We start from the raw sequence: 27095 nt of genomic DNA, 5'->3' as shown, positions 1-27095 counted from the left end.
AACAAGTACGAAGAGTCCGAAGCCGTCTCGCCGCCTGTCGTTCACTATGGGAACCAACGGCTAGCAACGCGCACGGATAGCTTTAACACGGAACCAGAAACACCAGCAGCACTCAACATGGGTCGTACACTGTAAATCTTCATTTAACGGCGAGTAGCCCTAAGTTCGTAATGATCGGCAGAATGTGGTCTCTGTTTAGCTACTGTTTGCGCGGTCGCCGGAAACTGAAGGCGGTTAATTAGCAAATTTCTTTCACAATTGGTTAGCACAGTCGGGTCGAGTGCGCGATGGGTTCCAACGCGTCCGTTCTGCAATGGCACTGCAAAAACTGTACCTCCATAAATCCGACAGACAGCGGATCTTGCATACGTTGCGGCGCAAGTCGAACCGTGCCCGAAGACGACGATGTATCCAGGGAACCATTGCCTCAAAACTCCAAGGACGGGTCTTCCAAATTCACTCTTACATCACGTCGCGTGGAGAGCCGAGTGGAGCCCGGGGCTTTTTCGGTTGCTCCCGAAAGGTAATTCGTTGATGTAGTAGTTCCAACCTGCATGTAGCCAAGCATGACTGTTCCTTTCACGAAAGAAAAGTATATCCGAATAAACTTTGAATCAAGAGCCTGTGCATGTTATTTCTGCTGTGGTTTGGTCTTCTGAATTCGTAGAAAATACGCACGAAGTTTGCTTACATTGATTCACAGGTAGTGCTGAACAGCTGTGCATTACCTTTGAAGTTACACATTTGGGTTAGCGGTAGCAACTGTTAGCGAGCCACATAGCTGAACACAAGTGTAAAGATATTGAATTACTCATGAACTGCATAGTACAAAGAACGGCTATTTAACTTTCTATTATTTTTTTTTTCTTTTTTCCTGCCGCGCGCAGCGCAATAGCTTCTTTGAGCACGCAAGTGATTATCACTTGAGCCGATTCGGCTGCTTTACTGTGACTGCACCACATAAGTTTCAACGCAGCGAGACAACCGTCAAGCATACCGATATCCAAGTACTTTATCGGCCAGCGAACGTGGAATTCGAAATGAGAAAAAGGCGTGCTTTCAAAGCAAGGGAGAACCGTGCGCGCCTGGCTCAACGGATCGATTGTGCGTCACAGCTGATCGACTTACTTGAGGGTTTCAGGTCGCTTCTTATCTTGTCGGCCACACGAATGAGGGCAACCGGAACGAAGCCCGAATGAGGAGCTTGACACACCGACTATAGAACATTCTTAGTACACATTGTGCGATGTACGGCACGCTGCTGGCGAACAGGTTGTAAACGAAGCGCGTAGCACACACCCGGTGAATTCCGTAAAAAGAAGGCCTCTCCCACGCGCCTTGATCACTCACTACGTGTGTCTGTTTTCGGCATTCCCTTCGCTGGTGCGAGCGTTATCGGCGCCCGGCTCGTCCGAAGGACACGATGCATTAGTCACTCGTGCCGCGCACACGTCAACCGGCGTCGCATGTAACGACGGGGCAACGTAGTCCCCTACGCCCACATGGACGCACTGCGCGACGCGCGATTTGTTTGAGATATACTGATAAGACAAAGATGATTTTATTGGGGCATATCGTACTATAACCATAAGCGCTTTACTTATACATGCCCGGTGCGGCTCTTCCAGGATTGCCAAATGCTCATAGCATGGAAATACATGTGCATACACGATCTCTGATAAAGCTTTGTATCATTATCGTGGACCAGCCATCACAGCAGAGAGAGCCTAGATTATCAGCACAGCACTATTCATGACACAAGGACCGGACGTTCCTGGTTGCATAGCTGTGTGAGCTGCATGGAAAAAACTATGGTAGGGTTATCTGCCACATCTTCTTTATGTAGCCGTACATATATAAGTAAAGAAATTAATTAGTGTATATATCCTTCATAAGAATTAACTTTTCTTTATGTGAAGTAGTCATAATGCCAAGGTCACTGCAAATTAGAAGAATGAACAATATTTAGGGAATATCTTGGAACATTTTCTTTTGATTTTTAAACATTTCAAATCTTTGTTCATGGAATAAAATTTGTGTAGCGTGCGTGTGAATGTATGTTCAGTGAATAACTGCATTTCAAGCCATGCTTTCTGTGCTCGAAACTTTCAACCATTACTGAAACACACACTAAAAGCTAGGAGCAGTTAGTCCTTTACTGTAATGCTTATTGTATGCCATCATGTTTCTATTACATGGGTTCATGCCTGTTGACTTGGCATGATTCTTGACATCACAGATTTAGCCAAAAAAAAACTTCATGTTGAGGGTAGTAGGAATAGGTATTTTGCACGATGTGCAGGTAGTGTTTTGAAAAAAAAAAAAATGTTTGGGGTAGCAATTATTTGATGCTGTTCAAAACAAGTCATTTGGTTGCTCTAATTGAAGGACTGAATTCTTTTTGCAGCTACTGTTTAATGACAAGTCATTCTATCACAAAAGGTCTGAGTTAGAATGAACAGTTTTGGATATTTTAGTGGAACAATGCAAATGCCATGATGCATTGTTAAGTATTGCGGTCACATTGCCATTGAAAAACAGAGCAGTGTATTTATTATGAAACGGTTCCCACGTAAATATATTGGAGGAGGCGTGGCTTGGTAGCGTTGCTGGAAGAAAGTTCTAGTTTTTGCTAGTGTGTTAAGTGGTATGGGGAGTTTTGTATCGTGCATCTACTCATCTGCTTCGAATGATGTCATATGGAGGCCTTAGGAAATTAATTTCTGTAGAAGGCTTGACATCGCATGGCACTTTTGCATTTTGCCTTCACCAAAATCTGGCTGGCATAACCACAATTTGACCTTGCAACTTAAAGCCATGCAGCCAAATGCCACTGAACACACAATTTAAAACGGATGTCATTACACAGGATAGCACCTTGCTTTTGCATGAATGAAGTTCTGTAAAGATATGGGTATTATTTTTGAAGAGTAGAATTTATTATTGTATATATCGACAGCAAACACAAGATACATTTGTATAAAAAAAAAGGTGATGACATAAAGGTCCTTCTTGCAACGAAGCATTTATTCAAAGAATGCAGATGTAAATCCTGATCAATACCAAAAACAAAACAGCAGAAAAAGGCAAAAAGGCCTTTCAGTAAAGGTTTACAGGGAAAGGAAACACAGGGCATTCACAATCTATTGTAAACAAAACCTTTCTGATACCAAAGAAAAAAGTTCATGTATAAGCCAACCAGCCATCACACTATATGACATATGGACTTTGTATATATATCTAAATGCCATGAGCAAATTATACAGTTTCTCTTATAATGTTCCTTGCTTTGAATCTCTTGGTGAAGGGTGCACTCTATGCATCCTGTGTAAAAGTGCATCTGCACACTTTATTGATGCCCTCTTCAGCTATTTTCTGTTGTTTGCTTCTTGACTTTTTGGTGCACAGCTTATAATAGCATAGATTTATACATCAGTATTCTTTGAATGAAGGTTTTTGTTGTGAGAAAGTATTTGATCCTTGATTACTGTAGCTTTGTGAAAATTTCATTAGTGTAGTTATGCTTGTTTTTTGCACTTTGAAAGGCGAAGGTCATGCGACTCGCTAAGCTTTCCATCCTGATGCAGCAATTTTCTCTTTAAAGTATTTCATCGCTGGTAATGGTATGGTGACCTACCTTTCAAACTAAATAAATGAAATATACAAACTGTAATGAAACCTTGTGGCTAATGTTTTCAGCTTCTCTTATATAACTGCCACTGAAAGGGAAGCATTTTTTTTTTTTTGTATTTCACATGCAGTAATGTCCCCCCCTGCAGCAACAGTTTGCTTGTCTTCATACCATCACTACTGTGAATTCAAAAAGAACGTTCTAGCTATGGCTGGACGGGCAAGTCAGTGATACATTATTAGGGAACAGCACAAAATGCGTAAGCGAAAGGACAGCACTCATTTTGTGTTCTTTCTTTTGTCTGTGTCCTCTGCATTGTTGCCCTAATAATATTCTAGTATATAGCGATACACACACAGAGGAAAAGGACATTGAACAAGGGCTCCTGCTAGCTGTTTTGATTTGCCATAAGCGATGATCATATATGGTTCCAAACAAATGAAATGCACGCACAAGAGGCATTTGCTTCCTTTTATGACTGTTCATCATCACATGTTTAAGATCAGTCTTTTCTATGCTCTAAAGGGCTACTGAGGTGTCACTGGTGCACGCTGCACGTTTTTCATTAGTGAGGTATGCCACAAGTGTTCAACAGAACCCTGGTCTCATGATAGCGTGGCTTAAACATTCTTCCTGATGTTCTTATTAAGTATGCACCAACTAGCCCAGCAACTTGTGTCCCCTAATGCTCTAGTTGTACATTTGAGCCCCAATATTTTTTTATTGTACTGATGAAAACAAAACTCAGTGGAGCCATGTGTGCCTACTATTCAAGTATAACTTGAAATTTGAATTTTTCTATTCAGTGACTTATTTATGCCAAGAAATATTGTTTTGAATCTGCTGTTGCAAATGGCAGAAGCAAGGAGTGGACTAGCAATGAACCAGTGTAATATATTTCTTGGTTGTTATCTCATGCAGTGAAAAAGCAAGCCTAATTCATGTTCACGGTTAGTCGTGTCATACACCTTTTGCAATCATAGTATCTCTGCTCCCACTCACCCAAGTTCCTCATTAGCATGCTCTAGTGCTAAGAGACCCCGCTAATCCTTCATTGGGAACTGCTGATTTATGGGATCAAGTTGGCTTTACACAAAGACATTCTTGCTTGGGGCTTTTGTTTTGCAAGTACTGCCCCATTGAAGTTGTTTACCTTGGTGCACGTCAGCCTTACTGAGCTCAACAGATATTGATTTGCATGTAGGTGGTAGGTAGTGGCATTAGTTGTAGCAGGCAACTTGGCCTTAGCATTTCATGAAGCTAAATGTGCCTTGTAGAATAGAGAGAGAGAAAACAATATGTGTTGCCATTTACATACTGTCCGCATTTTACAGCTTAAATATGTAGGATGTTGACAAGGTTCTTGATACGTGCTGAAGTAGCCCACTGACTGCCTGAAGAATAATTTCTTGCATTTGAAATTAAATTCATGAACTTAAAACTTCACTTATTTGTAGGCCAAGTGCCTAGCCCTCCATTGTTTTTTTATTTCAGATTTCTAGACCTATTATTATTGGCACTTACTATTGAGAATAGCATTCAAGGGCCATCTCTAAAGCTGTTTTTTTTTTTTTTTTTCCTCAAAAAAAAAAAAAAAAGCTCTGTTTGGGTAGTACTTTTGTTTTGCAACAGCACCAATAAGAATCCTCTCATGCTATATTTTAAAGTAAACTTTTCCTGATCAGCAACCAGGCAGTGTAGTTTGTACACTTTGGTGATGTTTTTTTTTTTTTTTTTTTTTTCGTCCTCTGCAAGAAACTAGGAAATTGTAATTGTAAGCACAGCCTAGTGTGCAAGGATAGCCTGAGGCTAACATATTGAAAGCAATAAGATCTGTACAAATCAATATAGCCGCTTTCAGTGATTCACACTGAAAATGAAAGTATCGCCAGAAAGCTGTAGTATTTTGTTGTCCAAAATTAAACTGGAGGCATCCTTTTGTGCTGCTGCCAATTGGAAAAACTTATTTTCAGCTGTATCTGGTGGCTTTAGCCCATTATATCTGGTTTAGCCCGTTATACCTAGTAGCACGGGCAGAGGCTTATTATTTTCTATTACTTTTGGATAGCTTCACTATAGTATATGTATCTGGTTGCCCTTTCGGCTGTGAGACTTTTGGCATGAAACAACCTGGATGCAAGCGTATTACATACGATTTGCTCTCCTCTTTTCTTTTTCACGCAAAGGAATTCCACTGAGAACCAAGAACACCACATCTATGATCTGCCCTGTGATGATAATAACGCTGAAAGTCCTCAACAGCAAGAAAAGAAACCCCGGTGCATTAGTTGGCATGGACTGCCAGATGACGAAGATAGCTCAGTCATAGATGATATTCCGGATGACTTACCTCTCCCGCCACCGCCAGAAGATGCAGATGACACTACAGATTCTTCTGGAGAGTCCACTAAAGACGAGGAACCTTTGTATGTTGAGCTTTCCCAGTGCCTATCTGAGGACGCGAGTGGTCTGAACAGCAATGGAGTTGTAGCTGGTGAGGTTGTTATTGATAAGAATTTGCCAGCAAACTACCTTGACCATACATTTGTAAAGTGCATAAAGAAGAAAAAGCCCAAGAAGGATGAACCTGCTGAACAAAGCACACCAGCTCGACTCAGCGAAAAGTGGTATTGCTTTCAATGTCAGGAATGGAACTCCCTGTCCAACAAGGTTTGTGTGGCCTGTGGAGAACCCTTCTGTGACGATATTGTTGCCACTGGAACCCTAAATGGCAAAACGCTGGGCCGTGACGCCACTATCAGCTCTGCAGATTATGCAACACCCCCAGAAAGCCCGTCATCTCTTGTCCCAACCATCGAGGAGCCGCCACGTCGCAGGCAACAGCCACTCATTCGACGAGCCCTGAACCGTCTTTTCAGGCTCAGTGCAGAAGGTGGAGCACTTGTCTCGGCCATTGCCAACGCCCATTCAGCAGATGACGTGACTCTTCTAGATTCCCCATGGACATGCAAAAGGTGCGAGCGCCACAATGAGGCATCCAGTGCCAAGTGCCCTGGCTGTGGGCAATCTCGCATGCCTGCAGCTACTTTCCCACTGTTGCTGCCACGTAATGCTTTCAGCCTAGGTTTCCTGGCTGAACTGCTTGGTTCTCAGAAGCGTCATTTCACGGCAAGGCGAAGTCGTTCACTGTCTGAAGTCAAAGGAAACCACACAATGGACGGACATAGGAGCTCTCCATCAAGTCCTGCCATCGGCAACGGACTGTCTGCTCCGAAAGAGGACATGTGGACATGTTCGGGTTGCTCATTTGCTCATAACCCATCTTCAGCCTCTAACTGTGATGTCTGCGGTACATCGGATGGTCGTGGTACCATTTCACGTTGGGTCTGCGTCAAGTGCACCTTAATCAACCCTGGTCAAGACCGGTTTTGCAGTGCTTGCGGTGGCTCCAAGCTGAATAGTGTGGCAGCGAAACGTTACCAAACACTGAAGCCTCACGAAAGCTGGGTGTGTTCCCACTGCACCTTGCGCAACCCAAACCACCTTGCCGAATGCTGCGCCTGCAGTACCCAGCGTCCACCGCTTACCAGTGCAGGCACAGCACGGGCTAGCACCCGCAACCGGCGGATGACAAAATTGCTGGGGGAACCCGGTGAAGATGCCTGGGAATGCTCGTCATGCACATTTCTCAACTCAGGTCCGCATGCAGCGTGCGAAATGTGCTGCACTTCGCGCAGCCTCGTGTCCCTTCGACCAGAGGCAGCACGGCCTCGTGGTGCCACAGGGCGTGGCGAGAGTGAACTCATGGAGGAACTGCGACGCATTGAAGAGAGCGAGGCACGAGAGCGGTGGGACCACATTGTGTCCTTCTGCAAAGCGGTGAGTGAAGCACCCTGAGGAGTGAAACTATTTCATGATGCACATCTCAGTCAGGCAGTGTCACTCAGCTCTCCAGGTGGTTAATGAGACAGCCAGACTTAGTAGTACCTATCTTGCAATAGCAACACCAGTTTATTTTTGTTTCCCCTCCCCCAGTAAATATAGGCACATGTAACTTCTGAGAGCTGCATACAAGCTTTTGGATCACGGCATCTGTAGAGCCTTTACATTTCATGTTTTTGCATTGCTAAGTTGTCTTTAAAGTGTGAGGGCCGATTTCACGTTTTTTTATTTGGTGGCTGAATCTTTTTATAGGAGATCATCAAAGAAGCATATGGGATGGAAGTTCGGGAAAAAATTGGTGCCTTGTATGCAGCAAGCATGTACTAATTGGCCCAATGTTTCAAATTGATCTTGTCTTGAAAATATTTAGATCTGAAACAGAAATTCATTGATAAGTACATATCACTCTTGCTGCCATAAAAGTATGCCTTCGTGGCATACCTCATGGGATCATCCTATTTGCAAGCAGTTGAGCCTGCCAATATAAAGTAATGACAGTGTGGTCCTAAACTATATTGAACTACTTATTCTTCCTTTCCACTATGAACTGCAACATATCTGACTTGTGCTAACCACAGCAAAGGAGTTTTGATTCAGCCTCATGATATGTATAGCTTTGTTGTAGCGTAGCTTTTAAAATGGATAAAACATGAATACTTGGTTGAAGGAAACAAGAGCTGAGATTCGGTGTTTAAAGGTTGTGAACACAAGGAGGGTGGGAGACTGAAAACCTTAGTAGAACTTAAGTTTAATTTTGATGTTTTCGTTGTGTTTGCATCAGATCAGTTGATTTGGCAAAGGCATTGCTTAGTTTCCAAATGTAACCTTTATCAAAAGTTTAGAGCTCAGGAGGTCTGCTTCTAAATCCTACAGTGTTGCTCCTTAAGGAAGTCCTCCCAATAAGAGGGGGTAAGACAAAAGAAATCTTCTCACCTTCAGAAGGTTTGGAACACTGGGAATGCATTACGAGCGTACATGGTGTGGCTTGGAACAAAATTCGTGGGCTCTAATCTTTTGACAGGGTCTGTACATTGCCATCATTGCACATACCTATAGTTGTTAAGCTGCATGAATGCTCTTGCATTGCCTTACAGAACAGGGAGCCCTTTGTGGATGACTCATTTCCACCTCTGCTCAAGTCGCTTTACTATAATCCTGACGAGCCAAGGGAAGAGATTGCAGTCAAGTGGCTTCGGCCATGTGAAATCACCTGTGACCCCAAGGAGTCCAAGATTTCTTGGACTGTGTTCCGGACACCAATGCCTTCCGATATATCTCAAGGTCAGCTTGGTGTATTGACTTGAGTACACCCATGTTTGTAGATATCTGAATACTAATTTTGATTTTTAAGGCGAATACCTTTATTGGCTCATGGGTGGTGTCGACGTAAGCGTTCACAAGAAATGTCTGCATGAACTGACACTATAGGAAAAGGAAAAAAAAAAAGAAATCTGCCTCCGCTAAGAATCGAGCCACTCTCTCTCCGATCCCCAGCTGAGCGCGCAAACCACTACGCCACGCCGGGCTCGTGAGTAACAGATCGTAGTTTACCTTGTCTAGCTTGAGGGTGAAGATGGTAGTAGTGACGATAAAGACAGCACAGTTAGTGATATTGATAATGATGGTAGTAGCGATGACAGTGGCAGCACATTTAGTTGATAGTGATGATAGCAGTAGTGTTGATGATGATAGTAGCAATGATGATGAAGCAGTGATGAAAATAGTCCTGTGAAGTGGTTTTTGCCATTTCTGCTCTTAAGCAGACTTAAGTGCAGCCCTGTATTTTGTTTAAAGTCTCAGTCCTTAATTATGGTGCAAAAGTACCGATCCAGGGGCTGCTACCCGGAGCAAAGTTTTGTCTTGCTTGTGGAACAGCTGCGATTGGTCAACAGCTTCGTAACAACACCTTGCTGAGGCAATGGCAAGTTCTGCAATCTGGTGCTGCAGCTGCATAGCCAATCAAGAAAAGGAAAGATTAATTGGTGACAAATGTGTGATTCATCCCTGTTATTTCAAAGCTTGGCAACAGAAGAGCAAAACCTGTGCAACATCACTTTCGCACGGTGTTGGAATTTTAGCTAAACTTTTAGCCAAAATTTGAAGATTAAAGAAGTTTTCCAGAGTATAAAATATGATTTAGTTATGTTGCCTTTTGGCCTCAGTAGGTTGCCTCAAAATTTTTATTAATGCATAAATCTCTGGAATAGACTTTAGACATTGCGCAGGTGCAGCCAGAAACATACATCAATATATGCTGCAGACACACATTTTCTGCTTTCCCTTACTTGAAGTGGTCATTAAAATTGCTGAAAATAGCGCAGAATTTATACCGTGCACTAATTTTTGTCCTGATTGTAAAATAGAAAGTAAGAAGGTCTCCTTTGCAACACTCGCATGATTGAGAAAGAATGCATCTTTAATATAATAAAGACACAGATTGGCTGCACCTAAGTTTCTGGACTGCTGCTTCCAGTTGCCAGGGGAAAATGAAGCAGCAGTAAAGATTTGTGTAAAGAACATTATTATGAAAAAGGCTATGAGCACTGCCTTAGAAGTACTAGTGTTCCTCACGTTCTTGTCCCACTGGGGTGTCTGGCAGGAAAGTTTTGCCAAGGTATGCTGTTCTTAAATCCTAGCATTATTAATAAAACTGAAGTCTAGGCTACTGCTGTGCAGAAACAGTAGCGTCCTTTCTGTGTTTTATGCACTCTCAGGATCATTGTAGGTTTTCATAATCTTTTATTCGCCAAGTCAAGAGAGAGAACAGGGCCTTGTGTTGAGTTGTTCCGCTGTTGTTATTTAGCTGACCCCAGCTCGATGTCTGTGCTGCAAAATTTGTTTCAATGCTGTGCAGGCATTCTGGGCAACTGCTGGCTTCTGTCAGCGCTTGCTGTGCTTGCCGAGCAGCCAGAATTGGTGGAGCGTGTCATGGTGACACGCGCCATCTGCCACCAGGGCGTCTACCAGGTGCGACTTTGCAAGGACGGCCAGTGGACTACAGTGCTGCTTGATGACTTGCTGCCATGTGACGCCAAGGGCTGCCTCGTTTACTCCCAGGTTAGTAGGGTTGCCAGGGCTCTTGGCTCAGGTGTGGGCTGCTCACTAGCAAGTTAATGCTGACGCACCCATAATCGTGACGTTCTCATATTTATAAATAAGCCATTAGTCAGACTTGCAGCTACTGTGGTCCTGTTGAGGTACAGAATGCTTGAGTGTGGCATTGCACTGGCTTGAAGGTAAGAGGAAGGGAACTTTGTAGCTTAGCTTGTGATCTGTCTTTATTTGGAACTTTCGAACTCACATGAGGGAACATGCTGTGTGCTTTGTTGAACTCGGTGATGTGTTCACTAGAAACACAATGCACAAAATGGTTGTCGCGTCAAGAACCACTGCTGTGAAAGCTTTGACAGTGTATGCAATGCAGTGAAGTTACTTTGATATTAGCAGAATTGCACCAAGGTGCCTTCTTTAAAGCTTGTTTACTCACTACCACATGGTGCCAAAATATTCATTGCAAAGCATTTCATGCTTCCACGGTTATTCTCAGTCAGGAGGTGACGCAGGATTTTCTCAGTGCAAAGATGCTTCAGAGAGAGCGGAAAATAAAGATGCTTAGTAAAATGTGGCTGTAATAAATTTTTAAATTTTGGTGAAAGAGTCCTGAAGTGTTTCCTGGAGAGGGGTGCTACCCAGGAGTTTGCGGAATTTAAACAATGCGTGCGAAATGGATGTAGTATGACTCTGCTGCCAAGCAAGGCAAACTGTTTGCCATTTAGGTTTATAGGTTTAATGTACATTAATGTGCAGGCAGTGCAAGCTAGTAGGAGTTGCAATGAGCATTCTTCTTTACTTTTTTCTCATGATCGAATTCCTCAAACCTTTGGGTAACACCTTGTATGCATCCATCCTTGTTCTCCATTTTCCTTAACACAGGCCAAACGGAAGCAGCTATGGGTACCATTGATTGAGAAGGCTGTGGCAAAGTTGCATGGCTGCTATGAAGCGCTTGTATCTGGACGGTGCATCGAGGGACTGTCAACATTCACTGGAGCACCATGCGAAAGTGTACCTCTTCAATGTGAGTACCCAAGGAAGGAGCTTGCCATCTTTCTTCTTGTACTAGTGCTTGAAGTTGTTGCTCAGAAATACCCAATGAACAATATACAGGTAGTTAGTGGGAAGTGGTTCTCAAAAAGGCTTTTCGAGATAAAGTGATGACTTCTTCGCGAACACAGCAACGGCAGTTTGCTAACGTCAAAAAAGTTATGAGAAAAATGTATCGCCAGGGTAATTAACCAAAATATTCTAACATTGTCATTTTAGTCGCTTGGTTGCAGTAAAGATTTGTAACGTATCATTGTGGCAGCCAAGGTAAATTATTGGATATAGAAAATGCACTTGTCCTTGGTGCTACTGCGCTGGGAATTTTGCCTGTCCAGATACATGAAAGGGGCACGCTACGACTCTGAAGCTCAAATAGTTGTGCCAGGACCTTGCTGCAGAGTGGCCCAGCTCAGAACAGATGTACCATACTCATTTCGCTCTCTTTCCCTCCGATTTGAGTAGCGGTACGTAAAGCTGCACTCTAGCAAGCAGGAAAAATGTAGGCATGGTTACATTTGCATTGTACCTGCACAGATGTGTCTGCACAGCCAAAAACTTTTTTCCTCATTATGCCAAGGGCAATTACATATCTGCACATCTAATAATAAGCATTGGATGCATATGAATGCTGGTGGCCCCTGCTGTCATTTTGTAGTTGCAACAAAGTGCTGAAAATTTAAACATTAATTAGCACATTTTAGTTGAGAATCCTAGTAATGAACTTGCTCGCGCATTCTGTGAGTGCTGCTGGTTCCATCAATGTGAATGGAAAAGAATCACCACGTTATCTTTAAAAGCCCATTTTTCAGTCTTCCAGTGAGCACCCTCCAGAGGAGGGCAAATGACAGCTTGTATTTTTGTTTGTTCTGCATATCTTATGTTGAATTTACCACAGCATCTGTGCCAAATTGCTAGGTAACAGACAAAAGGCAGCTCCGTGTAGCAAAACTAAATTGACAGCCTGCGGCCGAAGCTGAGGGTCACATGACACATAGATGGTACAGACCCCAAGATTGGTGTTAGGTGGGGTGCAGTAGGTGGGGCAGGCCTGTTCTTTCCCAAGATGAGGACATGATGCATAATTTAGCTGTAATGGAAGTTGGTGTGATGACTTAAGGGCATGCTATGCTATGGATGCGAATTGTCAGGATGGTGCCACATTGTTGATAGCACGGATTGCCCGGACATGTGAATGTGTGGTGGTTGCGGATGTCACATGGAAGGGAATTAGCATGCTCATGTCAGATAGCAAGCCTGAAGTCAGCCTAAAAATTTGAGGTACAAGTTTAATGCAAAAAAACCGTAGAGATTAAAAAGAAAGAAATGGCTGGATGAGCACAGGCTTCATCAAGAACCTGTTTGGTGGTATAAGCTCCTAGATATGGCAATTTATTACCTCCCTCATTTCATCCTTCTCATATTCCGCTCACTTGGCATTCATATCACAGTTCATTTCTTAAGTTCGTAGCTTACTGCCTTCACATTTTGCATGTTTGGAGCTGGCAAGAGCAGGCTGTTTTTCGCCGCTGCTTTCATGACAGAGCATTTCTGCATGTGAATCCATCCCACCAAGTAAAAACAGCAGCACTCCTAATTTGGAAGCTGGCCGTCTGCCTTCGCTTTTGATGTAAATGTTATATAAAATCTGCATATTCGATTGCCTCACTGCCGGTGCCTTTTTCTTTCTTTTTTACTTTTCCTTTCAGACTCGTCTTCTCCCAATGAAGAAGGCATTGATGAGGATCTGATTTGGGCACAATTGTTGAGCTCAAGGGCTGCTGGGTAAGTTGGGTGTCCGAATCAAACTAGTAGGCGCCACTGAAGGCCTGTTGCTGACGACACGTGCTTTTTTTTTTTTTTCTTTTTTTTTTAATTGACGGTTGTTTCTTAATTGAGAGTCTAGAAGCTTTTGAAACATTTGGCATCTGAGTACTTAGGCTTGACTAAATTCGTAGAGACTGGCTCAGCAGCGTTGTGCGGCCGTTTTCGCACTCATTCACAATCAGTAGCTGAGATGTCTGCGGGAACATTACAAGAGGTAACATTGACTACAAAGATGCTACTCAAGACAGATGCAAGTTTTGAAGTTCGGTGATAATGTGAATAAGACTAGTGATGGAATCTTTGCATCTGCCTTTTGTCTGTTTCTTTTCATGAAAGGTTTCTGATGGGCGCCTCCTGTGGTTCCGGCAACATGCAAGTGAATGACCAGGATTACCATGCAGTAGGGCTGCGCCCACGGCACGCCTACTCTGTACTTGATGTTCAAGACATTGAGGGCGTCAGGTGAGCTTACTGAAACAACGCACAGATCACACATGTCGGTGAATACTTTGGGCTAGGGTACTGACTGTGGACAACAGTTTGTTTTATTTTTAGATATTCAGTACATTTGCAGTTTTTTCATGTTTTTTAGAGTTATTGTCTTCCATCATCGAAACTTCTCCATGACTGTAGATCGTCCCACACGAAGATTTTAAAGAGCAGGATTGTCACCTTGGGCCTATGTTCACTTCTTTCAAAACCTGCCCTCAGCAGGTATCACTTTATCTTCAAGGCACCAATTGAATGATCGGATTCAGCCAGTTATTTGATACATGCAATTGCTCAAATCTGCTCTAGATTAATCAGGTGGGTAAAACAAGGTGAGAAATGACAGACCGACGGGCATCATTTAAGAAAAGAAAAGTGGAAGAAGAGAAAAATTGTAGCCACTTGCCATTTGTTGCACAGTCTTGAAAATGTTCTTTGATATGGCTTCACCACTTTTTCTGCCCATGCCAAGCACAGCAGTCTGTCAAAGGAATATTTGATAAGTCAGATAGCCAAGTGCATGCAGCTTACGCTGTGAAGTGTACCTACTTTTTTATTGCTTGGCAGTTGTGTACCCCACCCCATTTAGGAACAGTACAGAATTTATGCAGGGTGAACAGGCTTCAGCCTCAACACCCATCTGCATCTATGAGAGCAATTCATTTGCCTGTGGACGAGGTCATGAAAGCATCTGCTGCAGCATGTGGATGCACATCATCTTTACGGCAGTCCACCAACTCTTATAGACGCAGAAGTGGCATTTTTGAGAAATAGTTATCTTCCTTGTCTTTCCCTTTATGGCCGTCTTGCTGTTGGCCTTTTCCTATCTATACATTTCGTATATATTGCCACTCTAGTGGCAGTGGCTGTGTACATTTACTTGGTCAGCGCTCTAAGTGTTTTTTGTATATGTTAATGCAGACAGCAATTGGAAACTGTCGGAAATCTGGAAATCAGCTTGTATTTATATTTTGCAAGTCGATGCTGATAGCAGTGAAAACACATTTGTGAGGCCAGTCTACACAAATATATGGCAAGTTGTGTAACATTTGAATTGTGCACTAGTCACAAGAGTATAACAGTAAGCCATTTCTTTCTTTTTTTGTTAATGTTCAGCGTTGAGGCACACTGTCCTTTCTCGAAGGACTGTTTAAAAAAAAAAAATTCAAGTTTTGCCTGTATAATGTCATTCTTGGTTGTTCTTTGGCATCATATTTTTGAGAGTCTTGTTTTGCTCTCGATAAGAACAAGCAGTATTGTTTTCCGGAGCATGTTTTATGCTTTGTGAATACCAGTGGTTGCAATCTTTCGTATGAATTTCAAATGTGCAAATTGACTACCACAGGTTGGTGCGGCTGCGAAACCCCTGGGGCCACTATTCCTGGCGAGGTGACTGGTCTGATGGGTCTCCTCTGTGGACACCTGAGATGCGGGAAGCATTAATGCCTCATGGTGCTGACGATGGTGTATTCTGGATGTCCTTCAGCGATGTTCTCAAGTAAGTAGGAAAGCCTCATCTAAGTCGCAGGTTCGTGGTTTTAAAATATAGTTAAACCTGGATATAAGGAACCTCTCTCTAGGAGATTTCTCGCTATTACCAAGTTTTCGACTCTGTAATTGTGACCCCCATTGAACAGTGTGTATTTGTGCACTCCTGCCAATGAAGGAGTTGCAGTGGATAACCTTGATGTGGTGAATTTGCTATGCTGACTGTCTGTTAGCTACTATGCGTTACTTGAAATTTGGTGGAACCGTGCAAAAGTTTTATGACAATAAAAGGCCAACTATCATGATTGGGGCATCTGCAATCACAGTTAGTAAAGGCAGCTGACACAACGCACCATGCTCCAGTGTAATTGGCCTCTCTTGTTATGAAATGCAGCAGCCTCTGCAACTGTTATTTTTGTAGTATCACATCAAATGGCACCATGACAATTCACGTCCAGAAGCAGTGCAGAACAACGGGCATAGCAGCGGGACGACTAGTGCGCACCCCTAATCGCATGATTTTGGCACTTACATCAAGCAAGTAGGCTACCAGGTACGAGAAAGGACATGCGAGAAGACGCATGTGGTTCCAACTCTCCATACTGCATGTATAACGATGTCACACAAGACGCGAGGAGATGGCAGTGACTGCCGTTGCTGTTGCATTAGCAATGCGATCATGAAATGTTGGTCAGTGCTTATCACCTTGCTTAACGGGAGTTTGTTGTGAACGTTTAGAGCACGTGTTATAGAAAGAAGGTACCATATTGCGAAAAGAAAAGTTGGCCTCTCTGCTTCCATGCATACTGGACTCAACCCTTTGGAAAGTTCATCATTCTATCGGTGGTTTAGAGGAGGAAGAAATGTGTCCTTGCAATCAATTTTGTGCAGGTTCTTTGACTGCATCGACATCTGCAAAGTGCGACCCGACTGGAACGAGGTTCGCCTACAGGGCGTTCTTCCTCCGCAGACGGACAAGGACAGCCAGGCTGTTACCCTGCTCACGGTCCTTGAGGGTACCGAGGTGGAGTTTGGACTCTTCCAGGAAGGCCAGAGGTCAGATCCCTGTGTCCTACTTGCTTATTACTTCCTATTATGCTGTCTCTGCAATATGCTGTTTCTGTATTGTGTAGGGATTTGAAATACTTTTGTTAGCCTTTTGTTGCATTCTTTTCAATCCCTCAATCGGCACCTTTCATGCCATCTTTGAATTAGAGTAGTTTATGTTGTGATCGTGACTAGCTTTTTTAGCATGACTAGAGAATGTACTAGCAAATGTAAAAGAAAAAAGAAGTGTTGTCAAAAATGTAAAGGCGATACAGTCTTATATTAGCAAATGCACTTGACAGTTTTGTGAAGCTCTATCAAAAGCTGCAAGAGTGCAGTTTTCACAGTGGAAATTACCTTAAAAAAAAAAAAAAAGAGCTGACATATTTCTTAAGAACTGAATTTTGTTACTATGGCTGAGGCTGTGCTTCAGTTGTTCGTCATGGTCATCTGTATGCAAAGCAGAAAAAAATGAATTCGTCTAAAAAAAACCTATTCTTGCACAAAAGAGCACAATACTAAATGCTTGGCTCACATGTCAAGATTGCAAGAAGTGCACATGTGCACGTTGTATATATGGGCGCAAACTGTGCAGGAGTGCCGAGCGTTCCCGACGCTGCCAGCTGGACCTGTGCGTGGTGGTGTTTCGGGCACAGGACCCCGCCGCCGGTTTGGTGGGCCCATTAGTGAAGCATTCGAAGCGGCAGGTGCGCAGTTTTGTAGGCTGCAATGCGGTGCTAGACCCAGGGTCCTACATGGTCGTCTGCCTTGCCTTCAACCACTGGCACACAAGCCTCACGAAGATTGACCAGTACCCGAAGTTTCTGCTGGCTATTCACAGCTCCAAGCGGCTTCTCGTTGAGACGGTCATCCCACATGCCAACGTGCTGGCTGATGCCATCATCAATCTCACCGTAGCGAAAGGACGAAGGCATGAGGTGTGAAGGCTCTTTGGTTCTTTGCCATTGTTGATGGACTGGGAATTTTTTTTTCTTTGCATCTATGAGAAGGCTATTGTTGTAATCTACTGGGAGAATGGGAGGGGAGGGCCATTCAAACTATTAAAAGCACGAAATGCCACATAAATCAGCACGTGTAATGTTAATCAAATGGAACCCTTCATATTTTGCTCATAATATGAGCTAGCTTTTATTTACTTGAGCTGAATTTTTCTTCTCCTGTTTTATTTTCTAATTAATAAATTTCAGGCTTTTTCAAATTTGCAGAGACACCATACCGACTGTTTGTCCTTGAATTGTATCGGAAGATGCAAAATGTAGAATAGAGCTAGTTTTTTTTTAATGTGTTGCCATTAGTATAACTCATTATGGCAAAAAATGTCTAGTGTTGCAATTGCATGTGAAGCCTTGATGGAGAGGGGGCAAACTGGAGAGAGTTTTCTTCACTTCAGGGGGCAAGGAGGGTGAGGAAAATTGGGAGAGGGCAGGGGGGACACACTGTGGTGAGACTAGAAGCCGCCTTTTATGCCTTGTCTCAATAAAGTGCAGTGTTTTCAAGCTTACCATAATCAATGAAATGCACACTTTTTTATTTATTCTAAATAATTTTCCCCTGGACAGATAATGCCTATGAAATATTTTCAAGCTCAGCATAGAAGTAACAACAGAACTTGTTCTTGTGTGCAAAGTGACTGTGCCACAGCTACCTAAGCACATATACACATTTGGATGTAACAGTGGCACCCTGTCTCTGAACAAAACAAAAATGACAAGTGTGTGACTGTGCTGTAGGCTGTTCCAGTCATCCATCATGCTGGGGGTCCACATTAGTGTCTGTGAGCTTATGTTATTGCCTGCTTCAGCATTTGGCCGGCTAGAAATCCTTGCCACATCGTGTCTCTTGTCCATGCACATGTTTCTAGGGACGAGAGGGCATGACTGCATACTACCTGACCAAGGGCTGGGCAGGCCTTGTAGTTGTCGTGGAGAACCGGCTACCTGACCGCTTTGTCCAAGTGATCTGCGACTGCTCCGAGAGTGTCAATGTTGTCTCAACCAGAGCCACCCTCAGGACTGTTGACAGCATACCTCCATTGCACAGGTGAGCACAGCTAGGAGTGGGACTCTACAGGGATGCTACCCTTGCATCAAATGCACAAAACTACACAATGCAAGAACAGTTGCGTCATTCTGATTAAAACTGAAGAAAACTGCGTCAACATGCTCCGAACACACTACTTTCGAGTAGGCGCAGCAGTGCGCTCCGGTTGGCCAGGCAGATAGTATAAGCTTAGTTGCCACATGAGGTTTCAAAATGTTGAGGTCTGTAGAAGCCCACTTAACAAGCATGACTGTCATGCGCCATTCATGCTTTATGTTTTAAATGGGCTAACAAAGACTAACAGGCAAAAAAATGTTTTACTTAGAAGACGATCCGCACGCACATTGTGAAGGAATGCCAATAGATGTCCCAAGTCTTGCATGTAGTATTTAGAACCTACCTTTCTTCATCGCAATTCCAACAGGCCTGCCGATTACGCCTAGTTTGAGTCAAATAATAGATGTTTTGTTTTATACGGTGCTGATCTCATTTGGTGGTGTACGAATTTTTAAAAAAAGCTGTTATTTTTTGAAAATTCAGCCCACTTTTTTTAATGTTTATTTCACTTCTTAAGTTTCTTTGTTCCTACTTTTTTTTTTTTTTTCATCATTACTAATTTTATTAGGTTGGAACAAGTGTTTCCTTTTTTAATTAAGTTATACATTTCTTTCCATCTGTTGGGCTACGTACTGCAGATTCTGCAGTGACATAATATGAAGTGGGATGAAAGTGTGACTTTTTACCTGGATATGGAATAGTAGATAGAAAGGCATACTTGATTGGCAATCACACTGTTGGTTGTTAGAGCATTTCTTTTTTATAATATATTGTCTCTATCGCAGCTGAGTGCAGCAACATTTGTTTGGACACTAACTGGGAGTGAGTCTGTGTGCGTGTGAGGATAGTAAAGGAGAATAAAATTTCTTTACGCAGGCAAGTGATCATCGTTCTCACACAACTTGAAGGTAGTGGTGGCTTCTCCATTGCCCACCGACTCACGCACCGGGTGTCCTTTACGGGTGGTCTGCATGATTGGGGACCCTCAGCGACCAACCACGTGCCCCCCATTGACCGAAAAGTGTATGGCTTACACACTCCCAGGCCACTCTGATTTCCTTGTCTGCAGAGGCCATGATGCTTTTTAGCAGTTTTGTATTATCGCAAGACACATTCACGTCTTTTCATGCACGTGAAGGTCTTGCACTTGGATATGGAAGGAAGCAGTGGCTTCGATGTGTGTTAACTGTCTGGCCTGAGGGCCCTTTCTTGTGGGCAGAGTGCAAATTGAGTGTCTCGTGAAATAACCTACTTGAGACACTGTGAAGGGGCACATTTAGTGACATCTCTTTTGTGCGTTTTTTAACCTAACAAACCTATATCTACTGAAGGCACTTTCTGTCCTTCGGAGCTCAGAGTTCACTGTGGCAAGATATGCGCTTGCTTAAAGAACAGCCACCGAGTGCAGCTTCTTTTTCTAGAAGTGTAAAGGGCTAAACATTTTGCAGTTATAACACAGTGAAGTTTCTTCAACACTGCCGTAAAGGCGCTAAGGGGTATTAGAAGGACGCGATGCAAGAGGTGTAAGTTACAATAGTTTAACGCAAACTTACCATTTTTGAAGCGGTCACGTATAAGTAGAGCCCAAGGCAACTCGCTGCGTGGTGACTGTCGCAGTGGTGACGGTACCATACTCGAGTGCAATGATGTACGGACAGTTTTTGCGCAGTTACTACACACATTTCAAGTTTGAGTTGCTCTTTGGCTGCACCTCACTGCAACTTGCACTTTCCCGGTGAAGTAAGGTGGCAATTTTCTTGGTGTGAGTTTGATGGCCTGGTAGATCATGTGATGTCAACACAATAGGTGACGGCTGACCTCACCTTGTATATTTAAAGTTAAGGAGGTCTCATTTTCTGGCGAAGTGTGCTGCAGTTAATCTGGAAGGCCATTTTCCTTAGCAGAATGGCCGTTTTTTGCTGCGGGAATTTTCTAGTGCTTTCTGAACACACGAAAAAGAACTGCCACTGTTCCATTACAGTTCCACTTGCCACGGCAAACCTGGTATTATATGAGTAGCGCAGCTGGTTTGCTTGAGTGAAGAAAGTTTGCCTTAGAAGTGGCTGTGGGACTGGGTGATGTATTTGCCTCAGCTTTTGGGTGTGGAGTGAGGTATCAGGTATGCGGATATCACTTACTTTGAAAACACATGATTTTACAGTGCAACTTACAGAAATCTTACTGAAATATTTTGTGATTGGCCATTATGAACGTCCTTTTGTTTTTTATCTGAGAAGGCTGCTATTAGGCTGTCAAACTTTTTTTTTTATATTGCAGGTCCTAGTGGAGCAGCCAGAAATATTATATTTCTTAAAGAATGGGGGAGGGGGGAGAGGTGTTTTGACAGCGATACACCTCCCTGGCTACACCCCTGACAGCTTCTTTATTTGTAGAGTGTGTATATTATTTTATTTATTGCTGTGGCGTATTTATATTTGTTCTCCCCCCTCCGGCGTTCCCTATGTTTCTCCGTGAGAAGCAACATTCCGCGCTCTGCAGAAGCATTGCCTAACAGTGCATACAACTTTTGCATGCTGCTCATCAAGTCAGACGCGTGGACAGACATAGAATCCTACATCTTTGCTGCTGTCTCTTTTAAGCTCACCAAAAAAGGGGGGGTGTAACTGGCAAAAGCTGGAAGACTTGTCCTTTTTTGCAAATTTAGTGATTGGACACTGGAAGGCAGCTATGAGATAAAGTGCTTGGGGTAGTATTTTTCAATGAAGGTAACTATTTATCTTTTTAGTTTGGTCAAGTAAATACTCATTGCTCAAGTCGTTGTGTTCTTTTTAAATATATTTAATCAATCTATTGTACTGTTGGTATCCAACGGTGCACATGGCATAAAGCTTTGGGCTTCTCCAGTGCTCTCAGTCGAGAGGTGACTCCACACTAGACTGTATTTAAATTGAGCCTCATGGAACTTTTTACAGCTCAGCTTTTCAGCCTGCAGAAATTCAGCTTAATGGAGGTAGTACTCGAGTAGTGCAGACAGCCCCCCAAAAAAAGACGGGGACTTTTGAAGGACATAAACAGTGCTCGTTTGTGTCCTTCCTATATCCCCGTCTTTTTTGCGCTGCCTGCACTCATGGATTACCAACTCGCCCAAGCGTCTATTAAAGTACTTGGTTGAATGAAAGCATCAGGTGTAAAGTAACAGTGAAACAAGGTTTAAAGAAGGTCTGTTTGTATCGAAACATTGACCAAGCACTCCAAGAACAAATATTTTTAGAAAGCATGCATGCAATTCCTCTAGTCATCCATTCAGTTGTTGTAGGTTTTGACCTGTTCTGAAGTACAACTCCACTTCATCTAAGTACGAAAATGCCTGCTTTACGTTTCCTAAAATCTGTCACAGTTCCTGTGTAACCAATAGACACTTGTTAGTTTGAAAGAGTGGAATGTGCCCAAATGTGCATCAAATGCAAGGATTCCATTATGCTGTTGCTTTTTTTTTTCCTTGCTCTATTGCATTCACTTTCCTTGCACAATGTGACACGGGGACATAAAAATATTGGCCACACGACAGATCGGAATAAATATGGAGATAATGATATCAAGATTTCTAATCATGATCAGCTGTAAAATATTTTTTGGTTCAGTTTTAAGATAGCGGGAAATATATGAGTTCGGTTCGGTTCCTGTTCAGGTAAAAAGAAATATGGGTTCATTCCAGTTTTGGGTTCAGTTTTGGTTCTGGTTTGACATCATGCATTGTAATAACCCTTCTTTTTTTTTTTAATTTGCACCTTTGGAAAACTGAGCAAAGATCTCTGAACTGTTCAGTGCATCATTAAATTTGGCTCAACAAATTTCATCTTCAGGGGAGCTTTCTATTTTTTATGAAACGTTACTTTCACAGCATGACTCTCCTCATTTCTGCTTTCAATCCATCAGTAGAACTCTGGACCGCTCATATTTTTGTGCAAAATACTGCTACACAAATGGGAAGAGTACTATGGTTATCAGTGATGTTGATGGGATGTGATGCCAACAAGACACCCTACTGCTCATTTTTTACTTGATGTTTTACAAACATTATGGCCTTGAAGAAATTAACATGGCCAACCACGTGCAGTAACTTAACGTTGCCAATACTTATTAACGTGGAGGCATTAAAAGTAAGGGTCCGTTCAGTGGAAAACACTGTGCAGTAGTTGTTGGGTTGTCATGAAAATCTAGATTGGTTGAGAGGGTTAATCGGGACGGTATTGGAAGTTATTAAAACATCAGATAAATTGTGGTATAAGGTCACAACATGGCTCAAATCATGTGAAAATGTAAAGTAAAGTAATCGTGCTGAAAAGAAATTTGGGATAATTAGATGGAAATGGAAGCTGTGAGACCTCGGTTAAAGGGAGGCCCTGTGTGTCTTGTGTTAAGGAAATTGGAATTAAAATTTAAAAAACAAAAGTGTCCATGCCTGGAAAGTGATATGCAAAGAGGACCTCAGGCCACAGAAGGGACCCATTAGTGCTATCGCGTCATACTCTTAAGGCAGAGCTTAAGTTTCTCTCGAATATTTGTTTGTGTTACAACGAAACTGAACACATTTTAAATGCAATATTGCTTCACTGGAGACATGACCGATTTGTTTTTGCATGAAAATATACCTGCATATACTTAGCGATGCCCATAGTAGCAACAAGCCGTTTATGTTTGCTTTATTTATGGCAGTGAGTTTTTATGTCAATATTTTTCTCATGAATTCTTGTTTCGTAGTTCTTTTTAATTTTTATTTATTTTTTGTTATGCTCAGCAGTAAGAGCTTCACAAAGTGTTGTTCTTCTAGTCTTCTAAAATTCTGATAAGTCAACAGTTGTTTGAGATCGTGTCTACACTTACAAAATTTCTTTGTCTTAGTACTCAGGTTTTGTTTTCCTATGGAGCTAGTGTAGAGTGAATTCACATTTATTGAAATATTATTTATGTATGATTTATACTATACTATATGTATAAGTCAACTTAATCATAGCACTGTCAGTTTTTTCAGTGAGCTCTTTCAGGAATGTAGTGACTTTTTTGTTCTACTTTTGACAGTCAAAATAATGCTATTTTTGAAATAACAATTTCAGTGAGGGATCAGAAAACAAATGCAGCTGATCTTGGGTGTTCAGAACTTGAATAATCATAAGGCTTTAGTATAAACCCTGATTATATGCTCGTGAAAAAAAAAAAAAAAAAAAAAAAGAAAACTTTTGCTTTTTAATAATGAGCAGCAATTTGCTCTTTCCAAGCAGAGCAATGGACAGATCACTTCAAAAGAAACACCTAAATTTCATTTGGGTTTAGAAAGCACCAGCTCCAAAAGGGAAAATACTACTCTCGCAGGTTTTGTTTCGTCAGGCTGTACAGGTTGTATGAAGACATAGAAAACTCAAGAGGTAATATACAACTATGAAGTCCATGTTGCAAGGACTTCATAGCACCTTTCACATCACCTTGCTCTGTTAGCTGTCATTTGTTGCCTCTTTAACTGAGACATAACTGCCTCATGATCCAAAAAATATACCTTCAAGTCAAAAGTTGTACGTTGCAAGCTTATTATATTTATATGGCACAGGCTGGGTCTCTTTATTTACAGAGTGCATTCTTACTAAAACAAACAAACAAACATTGTGCGAGAGATGTCCAGAAAAGCAATGTGCCTCTTTTTTTTTTTTTTTTTTCAAACACTGTTTGTACAGGGTTTATGAAATTCACAGCCACGTACCTGCTGGACTAGTATCACTTTTAAATGTAATCTCAGTCAACTTGTGTGGCTTTGTGCTGCTGGTAAATGAGGACATGCATGCTTTCTTTGTACCAGCTTTTTTTTGTTTACAAGCCAACATGGATGACAATGCCCGCCCTCACACCAGCCTAAAAAAAAAAAATAGTGACTGCAAAATTTGCCTAGACTGTACCCCATCCTCCTTATGGCCCTGACTTGGCGCTACCTGATTTCGTATCTTTGCGGTTTGCAGTTCTAGATTTGCTTCAGTCACACCATGAGGACAGGGCTACTCAAGAAGGAAAAAAAATATAAGCTGGTACAAAAAGGGCACGCATGTCTTTGTTCTCTGGTGATGCATCTTGACCAAAGTGACACTGAAAAGGAATGTAGGCCAGTCAGATATGCTGCCGTAGTCTTCATGAATTTTATAACCTCTTAATAAGTGGTGTTTGAAAAAAAAAGGAAAAGAGGAATGTTATTACTTCTTGAGCACACTTTGTACTATGTGAATTTAATAGCATTCTTTAATTTTTTTTCTTTTTTGCCATTGCGGTTGCTAGTCAATGATTGTAGGTTTTTCAGAACACGATGCTCATTGTCTAGTTATTGGGGGTGTGCAAATATTGAAATTTTCAAATGCAAATCAATTACGAATACAGTAAAGAAATTTACTTTCAATATTGAATCGACTGTCATATCGAATATCAAATGTCTGAACAGTGAAAAAAAAAAAATTAAATAGCAAACATTGTTCTTCTTGCTTATTTCAAAATGCACATAGTATTTACAAATAAAATTAAACTAGAGTTGCACAGACGTGTATACCCTACTAAAAACTCCTGTATAAATTTCGTATAGGATTCTGTGTATAGCAGTTTTTTGTCCAGAAAGGACCTGCATGAAACCGGGTGGAGCTGTCAACTCGCTGCTGAATACAATAAAGTAGTTAATTCGACCTTCAGGGGAACAAGAAAAATGTCCAAATCAACCGCAAGCTTGAATTACTGGATGGGCCTGAAAAAAACTGCCGTAAACCATTTCCATTACAGTAATTTTACCTGTGAAAGCTTGCGCAGTGGTTGACTGCATTTGAGGTGAAACCATTTCCTGGTTTCGTCAAGTTCTTCGCTTTGCGTACACTGCCAGGAAGGTCTCTCTCACGAAATGACCCCGGTGTGTTTTGAGGGTGTTTCACCGCACAGTCTACGCGGTCGAGCATCACGGGGAAGCGCGCAGTGTAGTAAAACTCTAGAGAATTTGAAAATGTTTGGTATGTTCGCTAATTTTTGAATATTTAAAAATTCCACATGCGAGTTTTTCGAATATCAATATGAATAAAATAATAAAAATACTCAGTTTGTATTCAAAATTTGAATATTTGCATGTCCTAATAGTTATTAATCTACCTTGGTGTATTAACTGGAAGGCTGTAACTAAACACTGCATATGTATATATTTTGATGAAATTGTTTTCACATCCTGTCTACTAGAGTATGCCGATTGATTTTTCGCTGTTGTTTTTTGTTTGTTGAAATCAAGTGCTATGCCAGGGTCCTTTAATGCTTTCCTACTGGTCGTAACGCTTCTGCCTATATTGCTATGGTAGAGTACCATGTACAACCTGTAGTTTGCTACGTCACCGCATTGATTGGCAACGGTTACCATTCTTACCGTTATGGTTACCATTACACACACACATGGCACTGGGTGTGGCTCTGAGGTCACGAACTTGCTGAACATGCACAGGTATACACTATAAAAATGCAGAACTTGTGCATAAATAAGCATTTAGATTTTCGTTGGCCACATAATGGTATTTCACCGTTTTCCTAACTCTATAAAAGTAAATCTTCTTTCTACGCTCTTGGCATAGCATTCTCTGTTTGTATGAAGTAGACAGTCATTCTAATATGGGAGGAGCTGATAAGTTGCCTGTAACTGAAACTGGGGCTTCTCAGAGTGGCCACTTTTAGCCCTGATGAAGCCTTGCAGGAAATTTCATGCCCAGTAGAGAAAGCTGTCAAAAGGCCCTGGCTCTGCTTTGGTGACTCAGGAAACGTTTTTATCTCTGCTTTCAATTTCAATTCTTGCCTGTAGTCATGTGTTGTGATTAATAAGCTTTTTACAGTACAGTGGGAACCCCATCGATTTGATCTCACTGGTATATTCACAGTGACACTTTAGTCCTGTCAATATCAAGTGTATTAAAATTGCTCCTTTTAATTCGTCATAATTCAGTCATATTTGAGTTCAACTTATTGGAAGTAAACTGTATGTGTATCTCACAGATAAGATATTGTTGCGAGCATGTTCTCTATGCTGTGGGTAAGTTGTTTTTTGAAAGGGTTTTGTAGTGTGTGACTGGTTCGCATACACACATAATAGTATGTTTATCCACTGCTTGAAATCTTTTCCTAAGGAATGTTTTCTAGCTTGCATTTCTGATGGCTTTTTTTTTTTCTTCATTTTATGCTTGCCCTGCCCCTCTTTGCAGGCAAGGAACATAAGTATTACCCCTGTTTATTTATATGTGTGTTTATGTGTTTTTACACTCGTTGGAAGCTCATATTTCTTGTTTTTGATGAAATGAAAATTGCACTGTCGGACACAGTAAATGGGCAGGAGCATTTGGGGAGTCTAGTCACCAATGAAAGGCACAGACGATCTTTGTAAGGGCACCTGTGCATTAGCAGCCCATCAATCCTATAGCTGACACTTTACAGAAATAATTACTTCTATCACTGAATGTTTGACAGCTGCAGCTCAGTGCTAATG

The 27095-nt window shown here is 42.0% G+C and overlaps 1 protein-coding gene across 1 annotated transcript; it reads left to right on the top strand.

The window, feature by feature from the left end:
• Nucleotides 1-39: 39 nt before the first annotated feature.
• LOC146191037 (calpain-D-like) lies at nt 40-26788 on the top strand. Its single transcript, XM_084601462.1, has 12 exons — nt 40-523; nt 5818-7471; nt 8629-8815; nt 10389-10591; nt 11468-11612; nt 13345-13420; nt 13799-13924; nt 15297-15449; nt 16331-16495; nt 17082-17424; nt 18369-18547; nt 19481-26788. Exons 1-12 carry the CDS (start codon nt 288-290, stop codon nt 19656-19658), a joined length of 3645 nt encoding a protein of 1214 aa, XP_084457588.1. The 5' UTR covers nt 40-287; the 3' UTR covers nt 19659-26788.
• The last annotated feature ends 307 nt before the right edge of the window (nt 26789-27095 follow it).

Source organism: Amblyomma maculatum, chromosome 4 (assembly GCF_055883805.1).
Source record: "Amblyomma maculatum isolate TAMU_Amacu chromosome 4, ASM5588380v1, whole genome shotgun sequence".
Lineage (NCBI taxonomy): Eukaryota > Metazoa > Arthropoda > Arachnida > Ixodida > Ixodidae > Amblyomma > Amblyomma maculatum.
Note: the sequence above shows the minus strand (reverse complement) of the source record. Positions and strands in the feature narration are given on the sequence as shown.